The sequence below is a fragment of the Pollicipes pollicipes genome, unplaced genomic scaffold (assembly GCF_011947565.3).
Source record: "Pollicipes pollicipes isolate AB1234 unplaced genomic scaffold, Ppol_2.1 Scaffold_4219;HRSCAF=4965_pilon_pilon_pilon, whole genome shotgun sequence".
Classification (NCBI taxonomy): Eukaryota; Metazoa; Arthropoda; class Thecostraca; order Pollicipedomorpha; family Pollicipedidae; genus Pollicipes; species Pollicipes pollicipes.
Window position 1 is genome coordinate 11,880,408 of NW_023596448.1, and position 9,821 is coordinate 11,890,228.

Consider the following 9,821-nt stretch of genomic DNA (forward strand, 5'->3'; position numbering starts at 1 on the left):
GACACCCACGGCCGGCGGCCGCGCTCACCACCTCGGTGGCACACGGCTGGCCGACTCGGGCGCGCGCTCCACGCTGAGATACGACGCGCGCACAGTCGGGCCGCGCAACACGCGTCTGCTGCGCCCTCCCCCCCCCCCCCCCCCCACACACACACGACTGGCACAGCCAGCAGACGACCAGCTGCCGTCGTCACCGGGTTCCAGCTGCAGTCGCCCTGCGTCAGTCAGCTAACACAAGCCGGCCGCCGGCAGTCCGCCGGCGCCGGTGCCGCGGCCGGAGCCGGCGGCCGCCGCCTCGACGATCGGGCGACGCTCGGCTCGTCGTCCGCCGCCGCCGCCGCCGCGTCAGTCCCGGTCGCACTCACTCACATTCTGGTTCGCCTGGTCCGTTTGGTACTCGACAAAGTCGTCAAACAGCGACGGCCAAGCCTCATTGTCGTCGTAGTCGGCCAGGTCCGGGCTGACGGCCTCCACCAGGCTGAGGAACATGGACCACGTGTCGGCCGGGATGCCGCGGATTTGCGCGTGCTTCTCCAGGTAGCGCAGCCACGGCTCGAGCAGCGGCGGCTCGCGCTGCGAGAACACCAGCCGCCACAGACTGATGGCCATCGGCGCCGGCAGAATACGCTGTCCCAGGTCGGAATCCAGCCCGAACCGGAACGTGAAGTGGTACAGGTCCTTGAACAGCGCGGCGTCGGCGGCCACCTCAGCCGCCAGCTGCGGCAGCCGCGCCTGCAGCGCGCGCACGCTGTCCACGCGCAGCGCGCGGCAGCCGCCGACGAACTCGGCGCGGCTGAAGCGGCACATGGCCTGCGCGTCCAGGCGCCACGCCAGCACGAGCACGCGGAACTCGTCCGGCCGCAGTTCGAGGTCGGCGCACAGCCGCTCCACGCCGTCGGCCAGGATGGCGTCCTCGGCCGGGTCACGGTACTGTTCGAACAGTGCCGCCAAACGGGCGTCCGACACGTCGCGCGAGCCGGTGCGGCGCGCCTCGGCCGGCCGTTTGGCCGTGACGCGCGGGAAGCTCCACTTCTCGGAGCGCAGCGAGTCCGACGAGAGCACCGTGAGCGGCTTGGCCGGCGCCGGCGCCGGCGGCGCTTCCCGGCTCGGCGAGTCGGCCGCCGCTGGCGCGCTGGGCACGCTCGGACGACACTCTGCCGGCGGAGGGCGGCCGGTTAGGCGGGTCAGGTGGCAGCGCCGGGCCGCGGCTAGCACGGTGCCATACGACGGGAGGGTAGTCGGACCAGACTCGGCAACAGGCGGTAGTAACAGTACCAATGGACGCTGCGGCTGATGCCGGCAACCGCTGCAAACTGCCTCACAAACACATGGTCATAACGAATACCACGATCGACAAGATAGGCAAACATACATAAAATGGAAGGATAGAGAAAAATAAACCGAATCAGTTGACATGTTGGCCCGGCGGATAAATCACGCTACTCGAAAAAGCCAAGTAACTATCTGTTGACCTAACGTGACCGTACTCAGCAACGTGAGGAGATATCTTCACCACGAGCACCAACGCAGTCCATTTCTGCTATACGACTGTGTCGGTCCCATCTGATAACATGCCAAGAACTCTCACATGGGCAATGATGGGCTTTGAAGTATCGTACGTTTCATACAAGTTGCAGCCGGTTACGAGATCAGCCTATATATGAACTTACATCTCGTAACAGAGCATCATGTATAATCACTATATCGTAACAAGTAGTTACTTACGAACACACCCGTTCGCTAAAATTGAATAAAAACTTTAACACAGATCGGCATATACAGCGATACAAACAAAACACAGCAGAGCGTCGCGCAAGAGTTCGGACCAGCCATTTCATCCCAACACAAAAACAAACAATGGCACCACTCTCAGACGTCCTAACGGCGCCTGCAAAACCTCGCCATTCTACACTACACAGGTGAATCAGTCGACGGACAGAGCCGGAGCGCGTGTCCAGCGGAGCAGCCCGTCGGCAGCGCCGCTCCATGAGGCGAGACTCCACGCGGTGGACCACTGACCTGTGGTGGGTACGCCGTCATATTTGTGCTTGATGGGCGGCGGGTCGCGCTCCTGTGGCTCCCCGCACGAGAAGCACTGGCCCATGGCGGCCCGCCCGTCCAGCAGCCTGCCGGCACGGCGGGTCACATAAGGTTATATCAGGTCAGGTCAGGTCAGGTCAGGTCAGGTCAGGTCTGGTCTGGCCTGTTCGGTTGAGTTCGGTTGAGTTCAGTTCAGTTCAGTTCAGTTCAGTTTAGTTCAGTTCAGCTTAGTTCAGTTCAGTTCAGTTCAGTTCAGTTCAGTTCAGCTCAGCTCAGGACAGACCAGTGACAAAGTCCACTCCAGCAGTCTAAACACAGCCGATGACCACAGGTCCGACAGCATGAGTACAGCACGCTGCTGTCACGGCAGGTCAGGTGAGGGCGGGTTAGTGACGACAGTAGCCGTCACCACAATCTAAGCGCCGTTGAGGCAACATCTCAGATAAGGTGGTGCAGCCTCACACCAGGGCAAGGACCCAGCCCTGCCATGTGAAAAGCGACTCCGGCTGGGTCACCTCAGACCACCCGACGCCCGCCGGACCAGCCTGTGCGCGGGCGCCAGGATCCAGCCCCCCCCCCCCCCCCCCCGGCGCCTGCCACGCCAGCAGAAGGCCGCCGCCGGCAGCTGCAGCCGACCCCGCCACCAGCCCCAGCCCGCCGGCCCAGTGCCGGCCAGCAGCGGCGCCGTCGGCAGCCTGGTTAGATCGCTTTGCATAATGTTCACGATTATTGCGGCCAGTCTCTGCTCGGCTGCACCAGACGTCACCGTCACTTTGCAGCTCCTATGAACATCTCCATGTTTAGAAGTCAACATACAGCTCTCAGCGAGGCTGGTCGTGAATCATCCCCTTGGCGTCCCACCGTCCCTTCGGCGAAACGAAACGCTATAACGCTACCTGTCCAAATGAGCAACACTGAAATTTCTTTTAGACAATCTATTTCGGTGAAAAGGATTGATGGCTTTGAGCACACAGTGTGTGCTGAGCCAAATTCATCGCGTGCGACCTGAACCCACCACCCTAGGTAGACTGATACAGTTCACAGAATAACCAGAATAACATAGTCTCCAGCCTTTCCTCCTCGGAGGGCTGCGGAGGTCATTGCGTGTCATAAAGCACTACGACACGACCGCCCCGGGACATGTTGACCCTCCGGCCAGCTCCCACCATGTCGTATGGCACAACACGGCCGCCCCATGCCGGCTGACCTCCTCTGATCAACTTCCACCATGTTGTGTAGCACCACGACACGGCCACCCCGTACCAGGTTGACCCCTCTGTTCAGCTCCCACCATGTCGTGTGGCACCACAACAGTGTCACCCCGTGCCAGACTGACCCCCTTTGGTCAGCTCCCACCTGGCACTTTCCTGTCAGCAGGGCAGGACGATGCGTCCGTCCCACGACTAGTACCTAGCAATGTTGGATAACGAGCCCCGCATCTTTCCCCGGAGTGTGGGACACTTATACAAAGCAGTGACTGTTGACATCAGTTTCCATTTCACTAGGAGACCACATGACCCAGCCTCCACTAGAAGTTTGTTTGAGCAGAACCATGTACATCACAACATGCCTGGACTTAGGCCCTCATCACCTTCTTTCAACAGTGCAATGCAAGCAGGCTAAGCAGGTGGAGTGAGGAACAATGCTGATAGTAGGCATAAGGCAACCAGCATGCTCAGAACAGAACTGAGTCTTCTACCACGATGTCCTCCATCTAATATTATCAACATCATGGAGACAGGATAGCACTGTACCTCAGCCTGAGCTGAATGTAGAGCACTCTGTTGCAGCAATAGACCACTTGGACCACCAGCTATCACCACTAGAAGCCTGGGGTGCTGCATACATCCCCTAGTAATCATACAACTGCCCTTGGAGTGGGGGTGATAGCAGTACCCACTGTGTGTAATAAGTCACTATGGGATGAGCTGCTGCCCTTTCAAATGCACATACATCCTGCTGAGCAGGTAGACTTTGGAACATATGATACCTGCATTGTAAGGCTCCAGTGTTTTGTATTCAAGTCAGGTTTGTCTCCCTTGCTTCCCCTGCCAAGTGGGGGCCACATTGCCGCACTACCCTCACAAGCCATGTTGTTGCAGCTACCAACTATTTTTTGGCAGGCAATGACTGACTAACACCCTGGGTGGCAAACAAAGTTTAACATCATTTACCACATGCCAGAGGACCAGATAACATTATAGATTCCCATGTCACAGTCATGTTTGTCAAGTTCTGGCTTTTTATAAAGTAAAGTAAGCAGCCTGGTAAGACACACTGCCAGTGCTGAACCAACATATAAAACAACCAATTATTCTCGCAATCAAGGAACCAAACAGTATCAGATTTGCATAGTAACTCTCCATACAGATTTGTTTTGTTTTTCATGATGTTATTCTGAATGGTTTGCATGGAAGAATTCAGGTTCAGCTATCATGACCAAATCATACTTAAACTATATTGGCAACAAGGTGCACAGCTGCTTGCACAGTTTCAATCAACACAGACTGAGTTGGCAAGCCAAAAACTAAAGGGAGCCATTGTTAAGCAAATGATGTGCAAATTGCCCACAGGGCTGAAAGATGGGTGACAGCTCACCACTCATCTGTCATACTGACACTGCACCATTCACAACTGCTGTTCAGATTTTGATCACCATGCCACCATGCCTACAGACAGGGTATTAGGTGCTAATAGCTTAAAGCAATACCATATAACTCAATATGTCACATTACGGCCATTGAGGGAATAAAGGGTGTGAAATATCATGCCTGTAATGTCTGCTAGCAATGCTTACTTTCAAGCAGTGCACCAGGATATTTATATCTGTGTTGTTTTAAGACATCTTCACATCCCACTGCATACATCCATACCTATTACATACATCCATACATACATCCATACATACATCCATACCTATTACATACATCCATACCTATTACATACATCCATACATACATCCATACATACATCCATACCTATTAAGCCAGAGTGAATCATATGATGAATCAGCTTTAATTGTGAGCTTAATATATCAGACTAAAATGCATAACAAGGTTTATCCTTTCCATGAATCAGAGACATTTGTTCATGGAAATATTAAATCTGCGGCATTCCAGTTACAATAGCTAGGATGATAGAACAGGGCGGTAGAAGTGTTTGCCATGCTTTCTGACAAAACCAGAATCATCTGGTTAGTAGCCACAATATTCCAGAAATGTGGTAAGCAATGGATATCACATAAATTCACTACCTACCAATGGTTGCAAGGACAGATAAGACTTGCAGAGTTTTACAATGGTGCTAACAACAACAAGTTAAACAATGCAAATATGCATATGCTTGCATGCTGGGAACTGTGCATGCAAATTGGAATTCAACAAAACATGGATCTACTGCAAATCCTACAACTGCACACATTTTAATTACCATACCAATTGTGACCACTGGGTGAGGTAATAAGGGCCATGTGACAAAATATAGATGAAGCTCCTCAGCAGGAGGCTAGGACTCATGCTAGAGTACATGCAGAACCCAATTCCACTACAAAAATGTTATTTTTACTTCAGAATGGAGATACCTATGCCTGAAATCCTGTTATCACTTTTGAAGCATATCAAACATTGTCTAGATGCATATAAAGCCTGAATTTCCCCTGCATCTTGGACACATGGGAAACCCAGGTCTGATCCTGAGACCATATATACTGTTTCACAATGTCCACTTGAATTTGTCACTAACATAACCTTAAATCATGGTGCATGCACAAGTTTCTACAACCTGTGCCACATTACAATTTTATATCTACTTACATTTGTGGGACTGAAAACATACCAATCACTGGCATACCTCCAAGCATATCAATACAATTTAATCAAAAAAAGAAAGGGACCTGCATCCTGACCAACTACTTCAAATGAAAAAGCCATGACTTTGACTAATAAATCTAAATGACCACACTAACTATCAGATCTCATTAATACCAAAAACATTGGTACATAGCATCCAATATTCCTTTTTACAGCCAGCATCACAGGCACTAAAAGAATGACAGTCACCTAAGTGTTGAGCAGTGCTTCACAAATATAATCTGAACATTTAACTAACCTTACACCCACATCCTACCTGTTAAGGGACATCAAATGCTGTCATCACACAATGTCCATGGTCATCCTGAACACCAGTTAACATAGGGATGTTCGGTGCTTGTAATCCTCCCGCTTTACATGAAGGGGACACATTTTGTTCAGGTAAGCTAGCATGCAACACAAAGCACAAAGGACGCTCAGTAGACAAAATTGGCGCAGTATATTACAACCTTTTGAGAAACGATGAGGATAAAAATGGCAAACCAAGGTCCAAGTATTACAACCAGGATCTCACTACTTACGGTGATTATCCTACAAGACCAATTAGCTCAATCGGCATTACGACCATGGATCTATTGTCAGGCCAATGCCACTGCCCGCGCCATTGCAACGAAGCCCACCAGTGACTTCAATATGGCAGTAATGGATGAGTGAGCTACCAAGTACCATACGGAGAATATCTATTTCCTTTACATTGATGGACATTGTTTCTCGGCTTTGGGTCCTCGTAACTAAAGATATGCCGGGGGTGTAGTTTCCTATTCATTTGGGGGAGGGCCTTCAACCACCTCCAGCTCGGGCTCCAGTCCCCCTAAACGAGATTAAGTGGACAAATTACGGGGAGAAACCTGGTTTTTGGTATATTTTGAGGCGGGTTGGGTCCCTTTTCACTGTTCAACCCCCCTCCCCGACTTGTTTTGGGAACCCATACCCCTGGATAACGTTGAGTACATTCCGACTTTCGAGAACAAATAGACTGGCAATGGGTGCAAAGCAGCACCCCAATTTTTGGTTCCGTAATACCGCTAGTACAGCCGCTGCACAGCCGTGGATGCCTTCTTGTGGACACCATGACAACCCAAATCCTCTTGAAAGTTTGGCAGCGAAGTAAATGCAGCACTGTCTGGCTCATTGCACACCCTTCTGTGGTGGTGATGCTTTTAAAAATGCAGTTACCGAGTCACGTTTTCGGACGTTCGTACGCTATTGATCCCAGCCCACCGCACCGTAATATGAGCCGTCGCGGCTCGTGGTCAAGTAGTATTTGGTGAGGAAAAAATGTTGCATTCCAAATGTGTCTGAATCGGTTCGCAGATTTCAATCATTTTGGGCACCGCTCACACAACTAACAGCCAGACTGTCACTCGACTAAAGACGGCGTGGTAGCGACGCAACCGCCACCTATCAAACAAGAGCTTCGACGCGTACATCCTAGTGTTCTAGATTACCCCTGCAGTATCTTGGTTCCCGTCAGCGGAACAGCCAAGAGGACGTAGGCTTCATCTTTACCCCTCGTCAGGTGCGAGCGCATTTTTCACCACGACACCTTTGAATGTGGTTCTGGAATTCGGTGTTCAAAAAAAGTTTATGGTTTTCAATCTTATATAGCTAGTTTTAGGACAAAACTACGTTTGGAAAAGTACGCGTGCATAAAGTACGTGCGCAATTGTTCGCAAGCTGCTTAACGTGGAGTACAAAGTTCGCACGGTTATAGTAAGAACGCAAAAGTCTGTACGCAGAAGTGCATACGCAAAAGCGCCTGTGCAAATGCCCGCATTATGCCATACGGATGTACGCATCGCATAATACGGACATATACCACATGGAAAGTACGGATGGAAAATGTTCGTTTTGACAAAAGGGCTTGAGTGACATGCCCAAGGGCGTCAGGCAACGTCGTCGACAGAGGCGTCGCCATTGGGTGATGGACAGTTGGGGGAGCAGAGCGAACTTAGCGGGGTATCTGCAGAGGACATGCTTGTTTCAGCCTCGAGCTCCCTCCATCCCATGGCCATCACGGCAACCCCAACTGACTCGAGATCCTTCTATGGTTATCTCAGAGTGTAGAGTTAATGCAAAGTGAAAATGATGTCATAAGAGCTGGGTTAATTATGATACCTGACCTGCCCTATCCAACTGTTATCGATCATCGCCATCCCCTTCCTCCTCCTCTTCCCAGCCAATGGGATGGGTGGCCGCCACAGTGACCATTGTGGGATCGAAGTCCTCCTTTCTGTGTCATACAAAGGAAGCACACGCCAGGGCCGGTCCGTCATAGGACGCACCCCGGGTTATGGCCCTCAGTGACCCCGAGGCGCCTGACCCTCGCTCAGCTGGTTCCGGTTTAAGTACAAAGATGACCGGCAGGTGGCGGGTCGCGCTGCCCACGCATGGATCAATGGGAAACGCGTGGTCGCGGCTACTGTGCAGCATTATGGTCTCCACGTGTACGCCCCATGCGTTCACCCCACGTCTTCCTGAATGCACGGAGGGCAATACTTCCCCCACCGCCTTCCAGAGACACGTGCGCACGATGTACACAGCGGTGGGTCGAGAGTGGGCGCGTGTGGACCAGTATATATTGGGAGCCTGTTCTGTGCAATACAACCAGTGTGCTCTCACTAGCCTTTGGCGCAACATCTAGGAGGATCGAGGAGGACCGAGGATCACGACTACACCACTCATCAGGCACCTGACACCAATAATAAATACCTGTATTCCAATGATTAGTACACATCTGCATGCTATGTTTGTTTGCATAGCGCTGTCAAGCGAACTTCTTTCTTAGCGAACATTTTTGCGCCAACTTTATGTGCTCATATCATGTATTGATGTACGAACCTTTGCTTAATTTTTGGTATAAAATGAACCCTATATTTGACAAACATCCGTGCCCCAACCTTTGGGTGCAAAGCAATTGCCTACAACCTTTATCCCAACGAACTTTTGCTCATACGAACACTCGCGCTACGAATGCTTTCCTGAACAACATCCTACAGAGCGATCTTTATCAATACGCACTTTTTTCATTATGAACTTTTGCCATAACAAGCCTAATATCCCACGTACTTTATCCTGACGAACATTAGGAATACGGACCTTTTCTATGCGTACCATTTCTACCTTTTCTCTGTATTTTTGTCGGCAACCTCAGGAAGATGTTAGTCTCTCCCATGAGCAGCGGCATGCAGAGCACAACAGCCGTAATTTGATAAGGCTGCGGAAGACCGAGTGAGTTTGTACGCTGCACAGCTGACAATTATCTGACGGCATCGAAAGATCACTCTTAGGCTGGCACCCTACCTCTTAGCGTTTGTGGGGTCTGTTAGTAAGCCGCAGTGCGTAGGTACTCTCAGTGGGGCTGAGAATCGCCCATAAAAATTAACTTACCCATCGCAAATCATGGCAGCCGCTCTCCCCTCTCCGGTTGCGGAGTCTGGCTGCGTCCCTGGGTGTTGTGGTCTGTTTTGCTGCTCTGAGCTGAACGCAGTACTGCATTCATGTTAGCCCCGGGGAAGAATGAGAGTATGTACAGAAATGCAAAACGTAGAGCGTAGTGTAAGACTACCGCTGGAAACACCAGAAATGGAAAACATAGCATATGAACTTCATATCACGTGATATTTGCCACACCACGCCTTACATTATGCCTCAGATCTATGAGGGTATTTTATGCACATCTGACTTGTTCTAAGCATAGGGAAGCAATTAGGCCACTCAGCTGTTTTTTTTTTACATGCCGCCACAGTCGGTGAATGTTTGTTGGTCGAAGCTCAATGGCGCGTTCCACTCATCGAGTCAGCGGCCGTATCACCGCTCAAAATGCAGCGTAGCAATGCGCATAGGAGATGTCCAATCCGTTACACATCCGTTATGACTTTGCTGGCATTCGCCGGGATCCTAGCGACACCC

The 9,821-nt window shown here is 51.1% G+C and overlaps 1 protein-coding gene across 1 annotated transcript; it reads right to left on the bottom strand.

The window, feature by feature from the left end:
• Positions 1-302: 302 nt before the first annotated feature.
• LOC119095887 (DCN1-like protein 3) lies at positions 303-6,521 on the bottom strand. The gene is made up of 3 exons (XM_037218746.1): positions 6,431-6,521; positions 2,020-2,126; positions 303-1,154 (listed from the first exon to the last, which is right to left on the bottom strand). Exons 2-3 carry the CDS (start codon positions 2,102-2,104, stop codon positions 346-348), a joined length of 894 nt encoding a protein of 297 aa, XP_037074641.1. The 5' UTR covers positions 2,105-2,126; positions 6,431-6,521; the 3' UTR covers positions 303-345.
• Positions 6,522-9,821: the final 3,300 nt, after the last annotated feature.